The 22,626-nt window shown below is 41.6% G+C and overlaps 1 protein-coding gene across 4 annotated transcripts in view; it reads left to right on the forward strand.

Moving 5' to 3' along the window:
- MTMR1 (myotubularin related protein 1) overlaps positions 1-21,733 on the forward strand; it is a 58,818-nt gene extending 37,085 nt beyond the window's left edge. For all 4 annotated transcript variants that reach the window (XM_083486418.1, XM_083486420.1, XM_083486419.1 and 1 more), the window contains 5 exons: positions 3,964-4,170; positions 4,472-4,564; positions 7,773-7,886; positions 9,922-10,098; positions 20,592-21,733. In XM_083486418.1, the coding sequence (XP_083342544.1) occupies positions 3,964-4,170; positions 4,472-4,564; positions 7,773-7,886; positions 9,922-10,098; positions 20,592-20,750 (750 nt within the window). In that variant the 3' untranslated portion in view covers positions 20,751-21,733. The remainder of the gene's footprint in view (positions 1-3,963; positions 4,171-4,471; positions 4,565-7,772; positions 7,887-9,921; positions 10,099-20,591) is intronic.
- Positions 21,734-22,626: the final 893 nt, after the last annotated feature.

Below are 22,626 nucleotides of genomic sequence, written 5' to 3' on the forward strand. Positions count from 1 at the left end.
AGGTGGCATTTAGGCATAGTAAGATCAGGATGCATAACCCCCCTTTGAGCCTCCCTGGTCCTTTGCCTGCGACTGCTCTAACTGCATAGGTATAGTATCCTTCCAATGATGGGTTTTCAGCCGCCCGTGTCTCTTGTAGGGCGATAATATTAAAGTTTTGGCGGTAGAAGGGAATGCCTGTAGAATGGGAGAGGCATCTGGACCAGCCAGCTACATTCCAGGAGAGGATGTTTAGGGCAGTAGTTGATTCTTGGGTTTTTAGATACCAGGCACTCACAGCTGTTTTCTGCCACTGATTCCTCAGGTCCTTTGAGTTGATTGAGCCAAGATGCGGAGAAATGGGGGAGCCTTTTTGGGGAAAGACTAATTTAGGGGTATTAATTTGTCCGTCCGGGCAGCCACCCGCCAAGACTTTATTTCATTCCTCTGCATGAATAGCTTATAGGATGCCCAGGCAGTCCACGAAGATTGAGCCGATTCCCGGCGCTGGCACCACTAGTTCGACTTGTTGCGTTTTGGATTGGGCTATTGGAGGGGGTGTAGAAGAGCCCGTTTCTTTTGGAGACAGATATTGTCAAGTCCATTCCTCATTGGTTAAAGGCTTTGATTTGCAATTGATGTAATTAAATTCCATGGGAGGAGGCGGGGCTAGAAGTGATAGGAACTTCCTTATGGTCAACAGTCTTTCAATTGGTACATCCTGGGAAAGTTGGATCTGCTCGAGGTAGGTTGTTAGGAGTTGCTCATCCTTTGAGGGGAAATCTTTTTCTAACTTGTTTGATGAGGGTGAGGTTTTGTGCCGCCTGCCCGACTGTTTGAGATTGCCAGCCTCTCAAATTCTGCAGTTCTGGTTTTGGTTTTTGGTCTGGCTGGCCTATATGCTCCTAGAAGCGGTAAAGTGTCTTCAATATTTTCGATAAAACGGTGCACAAGCAAGCCAGCCCTCAGGGAATTGTCTTTATGTGAAAGGTCCGTTTAATTGAGAACCTGTCCTTAAAAGTCACTACAGCCCTATTTTGGGCCGTATGATGTGGGAGGAATTATACATTGGTGATATTTTTTTGCTGTCACAAGGACCCTGGTGACTATGCTGATTTTTTCAGGAATTTTACTTTTCTTTGAGCATACGATGGGTGACCTCTATTTGTGGGTAGAGTTGTGAAGGCAAGTTTGTGATTATTTAACGTTAGCTTCCAGAGAATCTGTGTTGTTTTGTCCTGAACCCATTTTTGTTATGTTAGGATACACGGGATTTCCTTGTGACGCCATGAGAAGGGTTGATTGCTTGGGAGCTGAGAGGGCGGTGTGTGTTCTGCTAGGGCATGGGGCTTTTCCTCAGTGCTTTATCGGTGCACATGAGTTTGTGATTTTCTTTTGGGTTGTAGAAGCTGAGTTCTTTGTTGTTATATTCTCCAGCAGCTTAAAGAGCTTTTGGAAATTCATTTTTTTTAGTACGGCAGGTCGCCGTTCCTTTCGGCCTCCCAGTTTGATGTTTTTGGTCTTTTTCTTTTTTTGCATTGGGCATTTTCTCTGTAAGGCCAGTTTCCTGGGAGCAAGGGTCCCTCCCTCCTGCACTGAATTGTTTCTGTTTGTTTTTTTGTAATCAAGTCCTGGCTTGGTTTCATCTCCATTAGTCCTATTACTAGATTTCATGTTGGGGAAAGCAACCTCACGGCTCTTAATTAATTCAGTTAGGGTGGTAAGCAGGTTCAAGCTTTCCAAAAGGAAATTTTTAATTGGCTCAAGTTCTTTGCTTATCTGTGTAGAATGGATTTTGAGTAACTCTTCATACATTCTGACAGGTAGAAGATAAAGTTGTCCGGGTGCTGTAATCTTGGGCTGTTTGCCCATTTGTCTGTCTCAGTCGAGGGAGGGTGCCTTAATTTCTCTCCTGATAGGGAGGGTAGGGGAGGCTCGTTTAACCTGGCTTCTAGGTTTTCCAGGAGTAGCTCCTGTTCTAGACTGGCTTCAGGTTCCTCTTTGGCTAGCTCAGCTTGTTTTAGTTCAGTTGCCAGGTCCACTCCCTCACGTTTGTCGTTAGTTTTTTCCTCCCTTCCAATCCAGGTGTGGTCAACAGATCACTCATGAGAAGGAAGGTTTCCTGGATTATTTGCTTCATCAGCCTTGGGTTGAAAGTAGGTTGAAATTTTGGCCTGTTTCCTCATTGGGGGAGTTGTTACAGGTTGTGTGGGTGAAATCCCCAATTCCTTGCAACGTTGTCTTGTAAGTACCATGCTCAGAATCAGAAATCAATAGGGCTACTTTATCCAGCCCACAGTTTTAAGGGCTTTGCAAGGGGGAGTTCAAAGTTGATTTAAGTAGCTTCAAAAGGGAGGGGAGATTTGAAAATCCACCTGACAGCTCCCGCAGTCTTTTACTGATAAAAGTTGGCAGTTACTTTCATAGGTTGAGCCTTTTTATCAGAGTAATTTGATAATTAGAGCTCCTACTCACACAGCAGAGACTCAGTGGAGACTTGACCAGGCGCCATCATCTCCCAGAAGTCAATCCAGAAATAGTACCTCGGGTTAAGAACTTTGCTTCAGGATGAGAACAGAAATCGCATGGCTGTGGCGCAGCGGCAGCAGTAGGCACCATTAGCTAAAGTGGTGCTTCAGGTTAAGGACAGTTTCAGGTTAAGAACGGACCTCCAGAATGAATTAAGTTCTTAACCTGAGGCACCACTGTACAAATTTTAGGAAGCAAGCAAACAAACTTTCCCACAGGTTAAGCAAATGATCTAATCTTGATGTGCTTTACAGGCAGTTGTAATTGGGATTTAGTATTCATGCTTGGCATAGTTTTTAGATATGTTCTGCCAAGAATCATTCATCCCATCTACCTGAGAAATGTTGATGGTAATGAGTTACACCACTGCAACAGTTTAGTGCATTGATCTGTTCAGCATTGTGTGTGCATGTAATGCTAAACCTTGGCTTAGCAGTACAAGGACATAATTCCACACACTGACTTTATAATAATAAGTCGACTTCAAGCAATGGATTGTGAAACTCTGTTATTAAAATAGGCTAGAGTATGATATATTATTATACAGTGGTACCTCGGGTTATAGACGCTTCAGGTTACAGACACTTCAGGTTACAGACTCCATTAACCCTGAAATAGTACCTCGGGTTAAGAACTTTGCTTCAGGATGAGAACAGAAATTGCACAGTGGCGGCATGGTGGCAGCGGGAGGCCCCCTGGTGCCTCAGGTTAAGAACAGTTTCAGGTTAAGAACAGACCTCCAGAATGAATTAAGTTCTTAACCCGAGGTACAACTTTATACCCCTTGATTGCAGTAAAACCTCTAAGTGGTTTACAAGAAATGTAACACTAAGATTCTTTTATATGCTGGACTAAGCTTTCCAGAAGCCCTCCTACTAGATGCACAGAAGGAGGTGGGGTGGGGAGTCTGCATGAGCTTGATGCTTTGTTTGGGATTGTGGAGGTTTGTCCACATAATAGTAAACCATGATTTAGCATTGCATATGAATGCAGCCTATATGTCATTTGTGGAGGTCTATCAACAGCTGTTAGTAATGATCCGGCCTGTGCAGAGCTTGTCTTAGACCTAGGGAGGGAGGCTTGCTCTTGGCATGTCAGTATAAGTCTGGCAGGCCGCTGGTGAGGGTGCCCCTGGCTGGCTTAGCCCTCCTAGGCCCAAAGCAAATGTACTTGGCTGCCCCCCTGCACGAGCCTGGCTACGGTGACTAAATCAATACTTGCATGTTCGGCAACAGGATGCCTCTAAATGCTAGGCTCTGGGGAGAAACAAGAAAAAGCCATCCCTTCTTGTAAGGTCCCTCAGGCATGCAGCTGGGCACTTCTGGAAACAGAATGCTAGACTAGAAAGGTCTTCAGTCCAATTATGCAGAGATGCTGTTTTGCTCTTATCACAAAATGTATTATAGCCGAATTTGCTTTGGTGCGATATTTCAACTTGGAACCGTCTTTTTAAAGATGCTTCTTTCAGGAGCCGTGAGAATTGCTGACAAAATCGAATCTGGTAAAACATCAGTGGTGGTGCACTGCAGTGACGGCTGGGACCGTACAGCTCAGCTGACCTCTTTAGCCATGCTAATGCTAGACAGCCATTACAGAACTATCAAAGGCTTTGAAGTCCTCATAGAAAAGGAGTGGATGAGTTTTGGACATCGGTTTGCAATGGTAATTTCAAAAGGTTTTTGAATTTCTCCTCCTATCTATAAAATTCTGTAAAACTTGTGCCACCTGTCTATGTAAGATCTGCTCTTTACTCACCAGGATACTAAGCATGACTGATAACTTGAATCAGTTTTGGTTGTTATTTCAGTGTAGCTTATTTAGTATCTAATTGTTGGAAGAAACCTAGCTTTTCTGATAACTTCTTAATTGTTCTGGGGCAGTTTTTTAAAAAAAAGCTATTTTAAATACATTTGACAAAAGAAAAAAGGAAGCGTTGCTCCTGACACTCTTTCTTCCTCACTAGCGTGTAGGTCATGGAGACGATGATCATGCTGATGCTGACAGATCACCCATTTTCCTTCAGTTCATAGATTGCGTTTGGCAAATGACAAAGCAGGTAAGGATATTTTTCTAAAATATCTTCTCTGTTTCTAATCCACATAGGAAGTAATGCTTTCTTTCGGGGCAGTGAAATTTTGGAACTAGTTCAGTGCACACAGCAGAGTGAAATAAATGTATGCAGAGGTGAAAACATCTAAATTGGCAGGTTTTGCAAGATCAACATTAACATTACCACAAAGGGGCCAGTCATCCTATGAGCAAAGTTCTCCCCATGGAAAGGCTGCTCCTAGCCTCCATTAACCAAAATGGCAGTTTTCATCAGTTCCCCCCTGCCCCAATAGTCTGGTCCAGAGGGTTGTAGGACCCTGGACAACAGCATAGATGTTCGTGTCACTTCCCTCTTCATCAGTAGAAGCCTCAGTAGAAGCCTACATCAGATCAAAGGCCCAACTGTTCATGGAAGGATACAACTTATTTATTGGTGTTTGATACCTGAACGTTTAATAAAGTGTTCTCTGGCATGACATGATAAAATAAAAATATTTTCTGGAGAGAAACAGAAATTTGAGAGTGAAAATTCAAAGCTTTTTCAGTTTGGGAAACTGCTGTTTGTGGACTCTCTGTGATATGTTAGCCAGTTTACATACCAAAGGCATTAACTAATTTATACAAACTCTTGTGTTTTGCCTATTTAGGACCAAATTAATAGTGATGCATTCTATTTATCATTGAGGTTTAGAGCAGATTTTATAAAATGGATGATACTTGCATTTCTTTTAACAATGCACAATACCACAAATCTGTATAACACTCATTTTACACCTAAGTTCATATTCTCAATAAATTGATTTGAGGAACTGTGAACCACATCTCAACACTGCTTCAGCATGATTGCCACAGAGAGCTTATTCTTCCAAAGGCAGTTGCTGGCGCCCTCTTGCTAGATCTAAATTAATTCTGAACTTCTATTATGTAATTCTGTTGTGGATTTAAATAATACTTCTTTCAAACTCCTTTACAAACAACAAAATTCATCTCAAGCTGCCCTTCCTTTATATTTTGCATTGCAGCTTGAAAATTGGGACCTTGTTATACTTTGCTACTCTGCAAAAAGTCACTCACTTATTTTTCTGTGATTTGAACTTTGCATGAATGAGGTGTTTAATATTACCTTGTTTGTTTCAGCATGCTCAGTTAAAGGATGTTGCTTCCTTTTTGGAAAGTCATGCAACTATTTTTTGCAGGAGAAAATTTTCCAAAATGCTTTGAACACCTGGAAGCAGCAAAAACCCTTTAGGGGCAGACCCTTAACTCAGAACAGCCTTGTTGTTGGGGTTTTTTGTGATCTCCCTTGTTGCTCCCTATTACTTGCTATAAACTGTTTAGTTGCCCTCTAGTAAAGGACTGTGAAATGACTTTGCCAGTTCCACATGTGTGCAAAATCTGAATCCAGCAAGAGATTTAAAATAAACATTGAACAGTTATAGCCCTGAGAGGAGAGGAAAGTAGCATGCAATAGAACCAAAAGGGAAAACTGGGACATTGTTCATAGGGCAGACACCTCATATTTTTTCAGAGAACACAATTTCTTGATCTCATCCAAACCATTTATCAATGTCTTGATCCTGAAAGATGGTAAGAGAAAAGAGCTCTTCCCCTCATATAGTTTATTACCCTGTACTTGCAGCAGTTCAAACAGACTCAGTACCAGTTCACAGGGTTTATGGCACCCTTGTCTTTATATAACCACCTATTACACTAGCTGCTGCCAAATGGAAGTGAGCTGCATGCTTACATAAAAGGTTATCCTTGACACCGGTCCACACCCAGCAGCCTTCTGGCTTTAAAATAAGTTGATATCTTATTGGGGTTTTAATGCTTGAATATCCTTATAGAAACTGCCATGAACACAGCACACACACATAGAGTGCAACTTGTTCTCTTGGCTACAATAGAAGAACTATTTCAAGCCTCATTTTAGCAGAGGCAGGGGTGAGAGGTGGTTTAGCTCTCCAGGAGCACATCCGTACCCACAGCTGCCATGTTGATGACCACTGCTTTATAGGTTTATTCAAAATGATTGCCTAGATCAGAAGTTATGGCAATTCTTACCTAGCTATATTCCTGCCTTTTTATTGGATGAGATTGTCAAAAGCTTGAGGTGAGGTGGGAAGGAGGGCACAAAAGGGGTGTAAGGATAGATGGGTTCATCTTACGCGTGGTGGGCACAGCCTCCATCCAGCAGCACTTAAAAGAGATTGCCACATGTTTTTCTATTGTGGATGCAGCAAAAATACTTAAACCTACATCACTGCTTCATACCATAGGCAAATGTTGTAATAGCTGCCTTGTTAAACTCAGAATTGAATCCACACCCCAACAGATGTAAAAATGTTTCAAGTGACAGCACAGCCACTGAGGTCTACTTTGGATGAAGCTTTGAGCTGACAACTCTTTCCAAAAACTACATTTTGAATGGTGGAGTCCCTGAAAAAGAAAATTCTAATTTCCCAGTGATAGAAGAATCCTTTTTCATTTGTAAGAGCTCAGCACACACGCACACACACAATTACACAATACCTTCCTAATCTTGATGAGCTGCAATTGAGATAGTGTATGAACTCCAGTTGTTACTGTCATATGTGAAAAGTATTTTGTTACATAAAAGCGCTGCAATAAAATGTAGTTATTTGGATGTGGCTTCAATTCTCTGTGAGTCCTGCAACATTAGTCTTCCTTTGCTTCCTTTCAAAAGGGAAAGAACTGAGTCTCTTGAATTCACAGAAAAGAAACTAAGAGCCTATGGGAACCTTCCTAAACAACACCCTCCCAATACAGTGCATTTGTCCAGAGTTGCCAAATGCTAGTACAACTCTCTAGTCTTACAATTTAAATGTCTCTTTGACATTTTGTGAACCTTCATATTGCATTTTACATTAGAGATTTCTCTCTCGCGCGCGCTCTCTCTCTCTCTCTCTCTCTCTGTGTGTGTGTGTGTGTGGTCAAATAAAATACAATAGGCCTGAAATCTGGCTTACATTCCAGGGATCACACCTAAATCCAAAATTACGTATAGTCAAAACACATTGGGTTCAACAATGGATGGGATTGCTAAAGTCATTTTCCCCAGAACCCCACCCCTTTCCCACACCCACTTAAATTTTTAAACAATTTTTTGCCACACACATAAGGCTGAATGTGCACAAGCTTACTGTACTGTTTTCCCTTAACAAAAAGTATAAAAAAATATTTTGTTGTTTTAGTTTCCAGCAGCATTTGAATTCAATGAGCTGTTTCTGATCACCATTTTGGATCATCTTTATAGCTGTCTTTTTGGCACCTTTTTATACAACTCTGAGCATCAGCGAATGAAAGAGGTAAAGTAAATCACCCATGTAATGGTTTTACAGGAGCCAAAAGAAAATTTGAGGCTGTTTTGCCTGTTCTGTAGAGCTGAAAGTTTTTAAATGTCACCTAGAAATGAATTTTCATATTCCTCTTGACATACCAAATAGGCACCAGATGCCACGAATACAGGCAACTTCTTCCCTCTCTTCAAATCCACTAGGTTATGTGAGCCTCTATGAAACCTGAGGGGAGCCCATGAGACAGTGATAGAGCAAGTTGAGAGTCCCAGCCTCCTTCTCCATCTAAAAGGACATCAAATAGAAAGGCGAAAAAAGCCTTCTGGGCTTGGCAGGCCTTGGCGAGTTGCTTCCAGTCAGTGTAGTCAGTACTGGGCTCAATGGACTAATGTTCTCAAAATAAGGTGGTTCCATATGTTCAGCACATATGATTTTTCTCTAGTCAGGATCTTTCTGAGCATACCTCAGTTGCATGAGAAATATGAATAGTGGATTTTGAAGGATCCTGGGTACAACACCCAGCTAATGAGCCAAATTGTGCTAATTTATACCTCGAGAGACTGCCGAGGGAAAGCACATGCTAAACTATATCACCCCCCTTTTCCCAGGAAGAAAAATGTTAGTACAAACATAACCTTTTGTGTTTTGGTATATATCTGACTTTAAGTGACTGATTCAGCACAGCAAATTGCACAATTGCACCACAAGATGGAGCTGAATTACATATTCTCACCAAGTATGTGCCTACCAGGCAGCTCCCTCTCATGAATGGATAATCTAATGCAGCTCCCTTTAAAAAAATGCAATTTAAGAGACAGCTGTAGTGAAAACAGATGCTTTGTAGCACTGGAGGAGTATAACATTGCAAGATGATGCTGATAAGAATTCAGATTCTGAAACCTTGATTTAATAATGGTTTCATAATGATGTTTGTATTTGGTCATAGAATTTAAAAACTGCTAAGAATAAATCTAAACATGGACATTTAATTAGAAACATAGTATTTAGATAGGTATAGGGAGACAGGTAAAAATAGGTTATAACCCTTTTCTAAAATACTGCCTCGTTGTTTCTGTACGTAAGTGTTTTTTCTTTCCTGACATCTCAGTAATTTTCTTACTTTTCAGTGGGTTACACCCCCCTTCTGATAGCATTCAGTGTTTACCTTTACCATTTTAAGCCTATTTTTCCTTATAGGTGGAGGTAGAAATTCAGTATTTTCCAATGGAAGCTTATTTGATAACGTTAAATTTGAAAAATCATAAGAAATTATTGTTGCATCAAAATATTGCCAGTCTTTTTCTTAAAAGGAAGCAAGTTTGGGACCATGATATCTCTTAAAACAGAAACTCAGTGCAAAATGTAGGGCTTGTCCACACTTCCACTTCTTCTGTGACTAGAAAGCAGGAGTCTGAGCTGTTCTCCACTTGTCTCATGTTTTGCATGAGACATTTTGCCTTTGCATTGCCACTTTCCCCCCGGAAAACTGCTCTTCAGTGCCAAATTGGAGCAAATGTCAATCTGGAGACAACCCGATTGATGTTTGCTCTGATTCAGTGGTAAGCAGTGGATTTTCCTGGGGGGAAATGGCAGGACAAGCAGAAGTGTAGATGAGCTCTTAGTAAATTCAAAACCTTCGCAAGAGATCTGCAAGTTTAATACCGGAGTGGATGTGTTTCCTATTGTGGTCCTTGTAGCTCTGGCATTCCATGTAGGTTTATTGAGGATTCCTTGGTGAAAATAAATGTTTCCCTGGAAGATGGTTTGTCCATTTTTGCCAGTCTTCCCCAGCACTGTGGCCACTGTGGGAAATTGTAAGGTTTTGTTCTGTGTCTGTTTACAGGGCAGGGTATTCTAGGTTGCATTCTAAAGACAAACAAGTGTACCCCAAACAGAGAACCTACCTAAGATGATGCCCCAATGCACACGAGTTCCACAGAAGATGTTCCTCAGCCAACAGATTGATGTAAAAATGCTTCCATAATAGTTAGAGGTTTGAAAATATTTTCATTATAATTGTTTACAAGTATTATTATTTTTCCTTCAGGAGATCAGCACAAAGACAATCTCTTTATGGTCCTACATTAATAGTCAGCTTGATGAATTCAGCAACCCTTTCTATGTAAACTACGAAAACCATGTCCTATATCCAGTTGCTAGTCTAAGCCATTTAGAATTATGGGTGAACTACTATGTACGATGGAATCCACGAATGAGACCCCAGGTATGCATTTGTTTGCTTTTCAATTGAATTTCTTTTGCCATTAAAAAAAAAAAAGGAAATACTAAAGAAGTCTAGAAACCGTCAGGGCTTTGATTGTTTGGTAAAATAATCAAAGGAATGTGATTCTGTCCCTTTCATCTCTGACTGGAGCAACATATTTTTAAACAACTGGCTGCTGCTCAAAATGGCCAGTTGGAGGGCTTCAGAATTTTGACTGGTCTTGATAGCTAATAATTATTTGTGATAGCCTGCAATCCTGCCCACCCCCACAAATCTGGGACATGCAGAGCTTTAGCCTGCCACTCTGTGCTACAGAGATGCTTGGGAGCTGTGTGAGTATTGCTACTTCCAAGTGCCTCCAAGGCACTCCCTATAGTTCCCTGCACATGCTATTCAGTTCCGTGGAGGAGCAAAATCTCTTTCCATCCAACATAAAGTGATAGACTCCCTTTCCCAGCCCCTCCAAAATCCTTCAAGTTCTAGACAATGCGTGGAGAACTAGGGAGGGAGGAAGGACCCAGCACAAAGTAAGAGATGCAGCTCTTTAACACATTGCACACACATCACCATTTCATTCATTTTATATATTTTTTTATTTTTTTGCTCAGCTTTGCTGTATTTTGTGGTGATCTGAAAGTTCTCTCTGTGGCAGATTTTCACATGTGCAAGCTGTCAGATGCTGACCAAGCAACCATGAATCAACCTCTGATCTGCTGTGAGGGAATGTTTCTTTGATGGCAGTCGTTGTGTGTGCTTTCCTTCTTGGATTTGTGACTCAAGTGCATCGTTTTGGTTTATAATTTGTGCTGATCTATGATTATTAGTCTTCTCATCTGCCACCTTTAGCAATGGGCAAGTCCCCATCTGTGTCTGCACTCATTTTTTCAGGGACCAAAGAAGTCTGTGGCAGTCCTGCAGACACTGGAGGCCAGGACCCAGGGATAATATAGGATTAAAACTACCCTTGCCTAGGATGCAGTTCACTCAAACAAGTCAGTATTCAAAACCTAGGAGAGGCAACTGTGGGTAGCACAGTGCTCCAATTTACCTGTCTGTAGCTGATTTTATAGCACCCCCCTCTCCCCGGTTTCAGTTTGATGCCCTTCTAGGATTACGCATTGTTCTTCTTTGAAATATGTATCTGCACAGTACACAATTAAAAGTTACTGGGATAGGATCCAATTGAATTTCCCAACCTTACTAGGGCTGAACATCTGAGCTGGTCATCTTCCTTCTACTCAGCTCTTTTAGAAGCCACATTTTAAGGCTTAAACTGTTACCAGTTAGCACTAAATCTTTTTACCTTTAGGTTTTGTGTTGCTGTAGGAGGAGGAAATTTTGGACACGAAAGCTGCATAATCACTAATTCTCTCATAGGACCTATTAAAAAAAGTCTCATTTTGTTGCCAGATTGGATTATCTGTTTGTGCTGACTCTTCTTTTCTCTCCCTTTTCTAAAAGCAGACTTACCTTTTACGACTGCTAGTAAAGGTACCTAACCCCTCTCTCTGGAATACCTTGGCACCTTCTGTGAGAGAGTACTTTCCAGCTTTTCTTTCCTCAGGGTGGATTCTTTCTGAAATCAGTTAAAAATGCAAATTTGCAAGAATTTTATGTTACTGATGAGATGAGAATTTTCTAAACAGATCTGGTCAGTAACTCTGAATGCCACCAATTCTAACCGTAATGAGGATTGTGCCCATGTGGTGTAGAATTCTGGGTTGTAATCATTGCTGGTCCTACTCAGAATAGACTTACTGAAGTTAATAAACATTAGTAACTTGGGTCCATTAATTTCAGTAGGTTTACTCTGAGTAGGACTAGCATCTGATAAAGCCCTCTGTTTTGGTTCTTACTAAAAGTGCCAAAACACTTTTGTACGTTCTGCTGTACAAAATGTTCTGACATTCCTTTTTTGTTGAGGAATGCACTAAGTGCTTGATAGGGAGATGTTGGATCAAGGCTACTTGGAGTGTGGCAATGTGCAGAAAAGTCTTCTGTGCAGGAAAGATCAGGCAGCCTGAGGTCAGGTCATAACATAAGAATTGCATCCCCATCTACCCATAGTTAAGTATATGTGTTATGCATGTTTCAATAGAAATAGAGTGTAACACAAAAACAAAAAATTCTAGTATTTACATACCACAGCTATAGACAGAGAGTTAAGTCATACAATAATAAGAACTTATGAATCAGCAAACAATGGGAAACAGCAAATGGTCCTTAAAGGTTCCAGTCAGAGACAAATGTTTCATTATATAAATCATCCAATGAAACTGAATGTTGGAAGATTCCTGACAGGTAAAAGAAATGTCTTCTTTTCTTAGCAGATATCTAAATACATTCAAGGAGCATAATAGGGCTATCAAGGCCAACTAGCACAATGGCTGTATTCTACCTCCACTGTTGGAGGCAGCATGCTTTTGAATGCCACTTGCTGGGATTAATAGCAAAGGAGTCCTGTCACAGCTACACTTTGGCTCATATAGGACTAAGAGGTTTAGTCTGGACTGTGTGGCATGCTGGGAATATCCTGTCCCTAACCCCCTCTCTTGTTTTGTGACATGAGTTTATTGTTGGAAACAGCTTGACACTGAACTTCAAGAGATCTTGAACTGATGAAACTGGCAATGTGAAGGTCTTTGGGTGGAGACGTATAGCCAAAACACCTAGCCCTAACATGCTCCACCTTTTTTTTGTTAACTTTCCTTAGCATAGTTACCGTATTTTTTGCCCTATAGGACGCACTTTTCCCCCTCCAAAAATGAAGGGGAAATGTGTGTGCGTCCTATGGGGCGAATGCAGGCTTTCGTTGAAGCCTGGAGAGCGAGCAGGGTCGGTGCGCACCGACCCCTCTCGCTCTCCAGGCTTCAGGAAGCTATCCGCAAGCCTTTCAAGCCCGGTGGGAGTTCCTGCGGGCTCGCAAGGCTTGCGGGCTGCAGCCCAAAGCACGGGGCGCCCTGTCTTGGTTCCCCGACCTGGTTTAGAGGCTGGCGGTGGGGAGAAGCGTGCTGGGGGGACAGCTTTCCCGCTGTCCCCCGACCTGGGGGGACAGCCTTCCCACTGTCCCTCGACCTGGGCTGAAGGCTGGCAGCGGGGAGAAGCGCGCTTCTCCCCGCCGCCAGCCCCACAAGCTCCAGGGACAGCGGGGAGGCGGAACGCTGCCATCCCGCTGTCCCCCGACCTGATCTGAAGGCTGGTGCGCACTTCTCCCCGCAGCCAGCCCCACAGGCTTGGTTGACAGCGGGGAGGCGGAGCGCCGCCATCCCGCTGTTCCCTAACCTGGTTTGGGCTTCAGGCAGATATCCGCAAGCCGTGGGAGCCCGGCGGGAAGTCGCGCCTGTCTCCCAAGGCTTGCGGAGAGCTGCCTGTTCTGGGGGCTGGGGTCAGGGGAAGATCAGGCTTCCCCCGCCCCAGCCCCGCGCCTGGGGGGAATTAATTTTTTTTTACTTTATTCCCCCCCCCCCCCAAAAAAAAGAAAACCTAGGTTCGTCCTATGGGCCGGTGCGTCCTATGGGGCAAAAAATACGGTACTCTTTATGTTAATATGTCACCATCTTGGATGTGAGTCTTTTTCCACCTGGCCTGGAAGATAGGGGCTTTGACTGACTCCAGCTAAAAAGACCAAGGCTGCTGAACAGAATCCTTGGCTGGGATTTTGTTTCGGGGTTTGTTGTGGGAGGGTGGTTGTTGCTGTTGTTTCTGTTATTTTTTGGACCTTACGATTTCATGTGGATTTCAGTTTGGTTGTGTGCTTTTTGATGTTTTATTTATTATTTATGACTACCTTTGCTATGTCTGTAGGTACGTGATTTTTTATATGTTGTAAGCTTCCTTGAGCATGGTCTTAACTTTGGAAAGGCAGTATGCAAATAAAATGATTGATTGAAACGGAGAAAACCATTTAACTGGCTTTTGCCATAAAGTACTTCGAGCTAAGGAAGGAGCTTGTATCCCACCAACAAACCTGCCTAAGCCATGCAGCTAGATCTGCTGTGCCTTCACTGGGCCTGTGGCCATGCCTGTTGCAGACAGGTGGGCAGAGGGGCACTTGAAACAGGACACTGTGTCTTACCAGTGCACAAAGGGAGTATCAACAAGTGACCTGTGGAAGTGCCTCATAGAAGCAAGTCCTTGCTCTCAAGTCTCCCAGCTGAAAGTAATGCTAGTTCCATCAGTTCACTGAACAAAACCACAGTCCCTGTATTCAAAGGCTTTAAGCTAAGGAGCTGCTGAAATGGCAGTTGCTTGCTATAATGAATACCTTACAGGAGAAACCGATTTGAGAATGTGGCTACAATCTTATGCATGCTTACTTGGGAATAAGCACCATTAAACAGTGAGTCTTAACTTCTGAACAAACATGAACTGTGTGAGTAGGACAGTTCAAGTGTGCTCAAGTTCACCTATGAGAGAAGGGAGCAGCAACAGTGTGGAACCATTAGTAATGTCATCTAGATCTAAAGGTAGAATGCTGTGACTCAATGGAGGACTGAATATTTTGTCAGCATTTTTATAGCGAAAAACAAAATGGGTGAGCCTCAAAATATGTATAGTGCACCATTTACTAATTTTTAACATGTTGCCATTTCATGTCTGTATGTCTAGCCTATGATTATCCTGCTTTTCATACTAGTTGCCGATTTGCAGCCAATTTTATGTTCTCAGCCTCCCAAAGTTTTGAGTTGTTTCCGCCCCCCCCTGTCTTCCCTGATCTTGAACTACTTTTTCTTTGCCAAAGTGACAATGCTGTGCTTCCATTCCTCAAAACACATTTGCTCTTTTGTTGCTTCTTTAATTCTCAGATTCCCTGTTCCTTTTAGAGCCTCTTAAGCTTGTAAATCGCTTGGGAGATTGATCTGATATTGACATTTGCTTTTTGTGCACGTTCAGTTTGTATTTCTGCTATGTTTCAGAAGCACTCCTTTTTATGGTAGATTTAAAATGTTGATCCAATGTGACTATGATGCTTTCGTTCATGGGACTCATTGTGCAGTGTTGTTTAGGGCTTGAAATTAGTTCTAGTGGGAATATTTGCTGTTTGAAAGACTATCAAAAGCAACAACTGTAGAACATTGTCCTTTTGAGCCATCAAAGGAATGTGTCCAGACTCTATAAAATAATAGTTTTATGCTCTTCTCTACTATAGAGTTCATTGGACTGGGTCCAGAGCCTTTCATTTTTTTGTGCTGGATTCAGAACAGCAACTTTTGCCACTGTTGGAAGCTCTTAAGGAACATAATAGTGCCATGCCAGAGGTTTTGAAGGGTGACAGAATGAGTCCAAGGTTCCTAATGCTGATGTAGCCTTTTTATGTGGAGAAGAGGAGGTTCTCCTTTCTCCCCATTCTTCAGAGTTGAAAGTGCAATCATGGAGCCAACATTGTTTGTGGTGTGCAGTAGGCCTACACAATAATTTTGTAACCCACCAAATTAAACACAGCTCACCAGTCCCATGTATCAAGCCCTTGCAATCCCTTTCAGCCAACAAAATAAAAATGTGGCGGTGGGGCTTCCCTGCATGCCTTGTTAGTTGCTGTCACCATGGTGGATTACAAATTGTGCAAATTTGGTGCACATGCCATTATTGTTGTTGTTGTTGTTGTCTCACTACAGCCTCTAATCAAATTGGTTTTGCACTGCTTGAGAAATCTGCAAGAGCCTTTTGACCATAAGTATAGTAGTGGTGGTCAGGGCTTTTTTTCAGCCAGAACTCTCTGGAACTCAGTTCTGGCACCTCTCAGTTGGATGCCAGTGCCTTATACCAGAACAAAGATGAGTTCCGGCACCTCTTTTTCTAGAAAAATAGCACTGTTAGTGGTACCATTTTAAACTCTCCAGGCCCTGAGGGAAACAGATTAGAACTTCCCTGTTGCACCACAGTAGCTACAAAAGCGTGGATAGGATCAGGCTCTACATCAGGCATAGGCAAACTCAGCCCTCCAGGTGTTTTGGGGCTACAACCCCCATCATCCCTAGCTGACAGGACCAGTGGTTAGGGATGATGGGAGTTGTAGTCCCAAAATATCTGGAGGGCAGAGTTTGCCAATGTCTGCTCTACATCAAGCAATTGATTTAAAATAGTCTTTTTATTCTACTGCTGCTTTTCTTCCCAGTGCTAAAATTGTGATGTTTCTTTTTTAAAAGAGGCCTACAATAGAGGATATACATTCATTGCTGAACAATTTTCTTTTGAATAGCTGTTCTTGAGCAAGTAAAAAGGAAGTGCAAGAATGCACACTTGCTATCCATACAATTAAGAACTGGTAGTTCTGTAAGTGAGTAGCTATTATACTGCCTTTTATGCTTATCCTTGTTGGTATGGAGGATTTTGTGATCCTGACGTACTTCACAATGCTGAGAGAACAGGGGGGAAATTGGTGCAGTCTCCATCGTCATTGACATTTATAATTTGAAAAAGAAGGTACTCTAGCAGGCATAAAGGATCTGTGTGGGTTTGTGGTTGAGTTTGTTGGGAGTCAGAAGCTGCTTTGGCTTCATGTAGCCTCTTCCCTTGGTTTTTATTTTTCAGCCTTGCCCATCAAACTGTCATAGCAACCTCAGACTTCTAAATCCACAGGTTTATAATAATTAGCTACACAGTGGCAGGCAGCAATTTTCAATATTTAGTAAATACACAATAAATAATGAAATGAAATCCTAGAATCGCTCGCCTAACTTAAAACTAGTACTTCACTACTCAGTTGTGTTGACTGAAAGAACAACTTAAAACAGTTGCAAGGAATATAGTACACCGTGTAACCAGTGGAAATAAGCCCCCAGCTACTTTTGCAGATTAGTTAGTGTATGCTGTATGCATTTTCATCAGACATCACTCTGGGCATGGGAAATGATGACATAGAAAACAAGCAACTGCTCACATAATCAAATGCCGTATGAACTGACCTGGTAGACCAATTGCCAGCGGTTTAGCAAACTATGCGCTTCCTTGAAACATAACAAACAGGGCATCAGTTTTTTGTTGAAGGCTCCTTGAAGATTAAATCGTGTTGGTTAGCAGATGTTTTCCCATTGTGACTTTTCCCCTCTCTTTCATCTGTGTTTGTTTTAACACATTAGTAGAACAACTGATACCTCTATAAGTAATTTAATTTCTGGAATCAAAGTGGAGGGATTCATCTTTTTGTTTATCAGTGCTAATGACTTTTCATATATTTGTAGCCTAATTATCTATAGGAAAACTGGAAGTGTTATTGAGTGATCGCCCAGTCAATTTTACAGCAAGATTAGGAAACTGATGGTTCTTTCCAGCCCTGAAATTGCTAGATAGAAGCAGACTGGTGTTCTTGTCCACCTCTCTGTGCAGAAAACTGAAATAGGTGTGTGGCTGTCTCACGTTCCCATATTGGGTATATTCAGCTGCAGAGTAGAAAATGTGTATTGCTTTCAAAGCGTTGCCTAGCAGCAGACTACAAGCTGTCCACAGTGACACTCATAATTCACTAAAGGGAAATAATTCGCTAAAGGGAAGAGACCTACACCTATTGAAAACAAAACCCCAAGGTGGTTATCACCAATGGAGGCGAAGGCTCAGAAAAAAACTTAATATGGAGGTCAAATGGCCAAAATATTGGGAAATTTTGGAACACGAAGGAGACAAATTGAAATTGCAGAGTTTTGAGAAATTAAAATATAAAGTGTGAGACTGGCTACATTACTATCAGATAATGGAGGCATATAATTTGGATAAGAAAATTGGCTTCCAGGTGGAAAAATCAAAATTAGAAACAGAACTGTTAGAACCTAAAACTAAGACTTTGTCAAAGATGTATAACTTGCTGTTGAAATGGAATACTCAGGATGAAACGGTGAAATCTGCTATGATTAAATGGGCACAAGATGTTGGACATAACATTATGTTTGCTGACTGGGAACAGTTGTGGACCACAGGTATGAAATTTACGGCATGTAATGCCCTAAGAGAGAATATTATGAAAATGATATACAGGTGGTACATGACACCAGTCAAGCTTGCAAAAATCTATCATTTGCCCAATAATAAATGTTGGAAATGTAAAGAAACTGAAGGTACATTCTTTCACCTTTGGTGGACGTGCCCAAGGATTAAGGCTTTCTGGGAGATGATTTATAATGAAATGAAAAAGGTATTTAAATATACCTTCTTGAAGAAACCAGAGGCCTTTCTCCTGGGCATGGTGAGCCAATTGGTGCCAAAGAAGGATAGAACTTTCTTTATGTATGCCACAACAGCAGCAAGAATACTCATTGCAAAGTACTGGAAGACACAAGATCTACCCACCCTGGAAGAATGGCAGATGAAGGTGATGGACTATATGGAACTGGCAGAAATGACTGGCAGAATCCGAGACCAGGGAGAAGAGTCGGTGGAAGAAGATTGGAAAAAGTTCAAAGATTATTTACAGAAACACTGTAGAATTAATGAATGTTAGAATGATGTTGGATAGAAACTAAGTGGTATTTTGCTGTAATGCTATAAGGGAATATGAGAAAATGGTTATTAATAGGTAAAAAAAAATTAATGTTATAATATTTAAAAATTGAAGATTAAGATGAATGAAGAGGGGAGGTATTTTCTGAATTAACAATTGGAACTGGAATACAGAAAAGGAAGGCGTGAGGAGGTCCGGGAAATAAGCAAATGAAAAATATGTGATGGAAAGATTGAACTGTTTTTTTAACTATTTTTATTTTGTATTTTTCTTTTTTCTTTTTATTTTGTAATTTTTTTAAAAAAGCGTTGCCTAGCAGCAGACTACAAGCTGTCCGCAGTGACACTCATAATTCACTAAAGGGAAATAATTTGCTAAAGGGAAGAGACCTTCAGGAAAACAGGGATACAAAAGCTACTTGAACACAGACCAGGAATTGGTTCACATTTGTTCTTCATATCAGGCTTTAAAACCCTACCTACAAATAACACCCTCTGATATGCATGTTTCTTTGGTCTCCTTTCAGGTGTGAAAAGGGACTGGTTGCTCACTAGTGAAGGAACTGGTGTCATTCTCCAAGGTGTACTCTTGTTGCTTTTATTGGGCAGCTGAGCTCAAAGATGGGCCTTTGAGCTGATCCCTTTTTGCCCCATGCTCAAGAGTTGGTTTACGGTTCCATCCCATGTTGCTTCATGCTTCTCACTTCCCCTTTCCCCAGACAGCCACCAAGGATTTTACACCAGTGTAAAATTCCTTTGGAGAACAAAGCAATGGAGAATATATTCTCGTACCTTTGTAACAATTTTGCAAAAAAATCAAGGGTTGTCGGGTATTAAAGAATATGGAATCATGTACACAGGTTGTGCCAAATTCACAGCAACATCAGCAGTCTGAAGTCCAGTTGCCCAATTAGCAATTTTGTTGGGAATGTCCAACTCCCAAATTTCTCCTTTTCAGCTCTAGTTTTGCCCTCCACTCCCTGCCTCCCCCCCCCTTGATTTTCCTGGAACCGATTTAATGACACTTTAACTGTAAAGGTAAAGGTAAAAGGACCCCTGACCATTAGGTCCAGTCATGACTGACTCTGGGGTTGTGGCGCTCATCTCGCTTTATTGGCCAAGGGAGCCGACGTAGAGCTTCCGGGTCATGTGGCCAGCATGACTAAGCCGCTTCTGGCAAACCAGAGCAGCGCACAGAAATGCCATTTACCTTCCCGCTGGAGCGGTACCTATTTATCTACTTGCACTTTGATGTGCTTTCAAACAGCTAGGTTGGCAGGAAGCTTACTGGGGCCTTAATTAATGAAGAGTGCCCAGTTAAAACTGAACAAGTAAAATAAATAAGAAATATCACAAAATGTGGGGAAAGAGCAGGATTAGACCAATCTGGGGTTGAGGCCACAGTGTAACTACCGTCTTAATATAGGAGGAGGCTAGCTGTGATGAGGTTTTTCTCAGTTTCTGAAGAAGCAATTTCCATTTTCTCTGACAGTTAACAATGGTAAACCAGGGAAGAGAACACTGAAGCAGTATGCCTTTGGCATCTTCCTGCCTGTCTTCCTAAGTTTTCCAAGCCTCTGCTATCTGTTTGGTAAAAGGTGTACTTTATTGGAGGGAAGAATTTATTCCAGTTTTAATATCCAAAAGGCAATTACAGACAAATAACTTAAGCCAGAGAGTTGACCTTCTCTGTGGCTGTGCCTGCTAAGGGAGGCCCATCTCGTCCCTTCTGAGATGGCTTCCTGCCATTGTGCATAGATGCCTTTTCCTGCGTGCCTTTGCCTTTCCAATTTTCCCCAAGTTGTTAATTTAAGTGTAATTGTGTTATCTGCTATCTTTTTTTAAACTGCTGTTTATTTTGTTGGTTTTGTATTGTTGGTTTTGACTGCCCTGAGCATTTCTTTTAACGGTGAGTCGGGATAAGCCTGATTCTAATGAATGGCTGAATAATAAACATTTAATAGTAGATTTGCATTTCTTTGACTTGGAATACACTCCACCCCCCCACCCCCCAAAATCTGGCATTTTATTACTCAAACAAAATCTGTGTTCATTTCCAACAGATGCCAATTCATCAGAATCTGAAAGAACTCCTTGTCATCAGAGCCGAGCTCCAGAAGAGGGTTGAAGAGCTGCAAAGGGAAGCAGCAACTCGTTCCATTTCTTCTTCATCAGACCGGGGATCTTCTCCTGCAGCCACACCAGTGCATACCTCTGTCTGATGCAAGGCTAAAACGGAGGTGCACTTCTACTATGGGCATGTTCTGGGCAGTGGAATACTCCACCACCCCTGAGAGTAATATGTCAACATCAACTCTTCCTGCTGTTATGCTGAGGTAAAAAAAAAGTGCTTCCTTGCGTGTAACGCTGTAGATGGTGGTTGCCAGGGTGTGTTTTTTGTAATGTGTCTTTTTGATGTCTCTAATTGAATTGGCAATTAGAAAGTTAATTTTTATCTTAAGCAACCTGCAACAGACTGCTCAGAAACTGGGAATTCATCTATCAGGTAAATGCTGCAGTGAGAATTTCCATGGAACTGCCAAGCCCACAGTGAGCCAAAACATACCCAGAGACCATCCTTCCTAAAAGGGGAACCCCTCTGGTTTCCTTGGTACTTATTATGTTTTTTAGGGGGGGACCACAACAAATACTATATTTCTTGGGACAGTTGTAGATGATCTGATGCACTTTGAAATGGATTTAATTTTTTAATTATAGCCAGTTGTATATTTTGAATAAATATGCCATTAAAGGATGAGCAGGATTTGCCAACTGCAAGACACTTGGTAGTTATAATATAATCTTCACAGCCAAGATTGCTAAATGAAGTTTTGCAATTTTTCTGTAGCTATTGTCCATTTATCTACCTGAGTGAGGTACTGAATTGACTCAGTTGTGTCATTCATTGCTCTGTACAAAACTTTAGTTTCAAATGGCCTTTTCACCTAGCTAGATTTTGAAATGTGTAAATTGCAATTATTTTGTTTATCATATCTTGTTAAAAATCTGTACACACCAAGAGCCTTCGGTTGTTCTTATTGCATACAAGTCTATGCAAGGCCAAACACTCTTCTTAAGCAGAGTTACAGGAACTATTCTTTTCAAATGTTTGGGGGTGGAGGGTAGTAAATTGTAATGATAGTAAGTTTTTAAGGAAAAACTGTCATTTATTGGTTCCTTGAAACAATAAAGACTTGTTTTAGTCCTTTTTGGTTCATTTTCTTCTGGATTTGCATTGCCCATACAACGCGAGTGACCAACCAGCATCATGTCTATTCAAGTGACAGGGATTGGAGTAAGGTGGCTCACAAACTGTGGAGAAGTAGGACTGCACTTCAGCCTACTCTCTCGCTTGTAAAAGGCTAGGCAGAACCACTGGGGGCAGTGAAGGTGGCATTTGCATTGGTGCAACAGTTTGGACTTCACTTGTCGCATATTTGCCAAAAAAGGCTCACAGCCACTGCCAATCACCCACTTTTCTAGCCCCTGTAAAGACATCTTTGCTTTGGGATCATGAAAAGAAACTTCCTAAGAGTTAAAACTGTTCTGCAACGGAGCAGTTTTGCTTGGGGAGGTGGCAAGCTGCCTTTTGCTGAAGGTGTTAAAGTGGAGGCTGGAGAAACACCTGTCAGGAATACTCTAGTTGTAGAGCTTGTACTGAGCAGGGGGTTGGACTGGATGACCTCTTGGGTATCTTGCAGCTCTGCCACTTCAGATGCCACCTTACACCGCCATATCTGTCCTATTTTCACAGGCTTGATGCTGAAACTCCCTTTTACGTTAAGCTTCATACAAAATTCCCAACTGGCTTTTATTACATGCTCAAAAGAATACTAGCTTTCCCCATGCTAACTTTTCCCTTATAAATCCCATTTTGTTTTTAGTGTCCTAGAACAGAAATGCATTTCTTGAAAATTTGCAGTTCAAATGGATTTCAAAAAGGGGGAAACTCTTTTTTAACAGTTGAAGATTTTCACTTAAAATTGTAAAGCATAGCATTAATTGCTAGATACACTGAGTGTGGGGGCATACATTGTTGGTTATATTTTTCTAGTTTGGAAAATAAAGCAGGCTTTAAATATTTGGGATTAAGTGTAG

The sequence above is a fragment of the Podarcis liolepis genome (genome assembly GCF_965112155.1).
Source record: "Podarcis liolepis genome assembly, chromosome: Z".
In the NCBI taxonomy this organism is placed as follows: domain Eukaryota; kingdom Metazoa; phylum Chordata; class Lepidosauria; order Squamata; family Lacertidae; genus Podarcis; species Podarcis liolepis.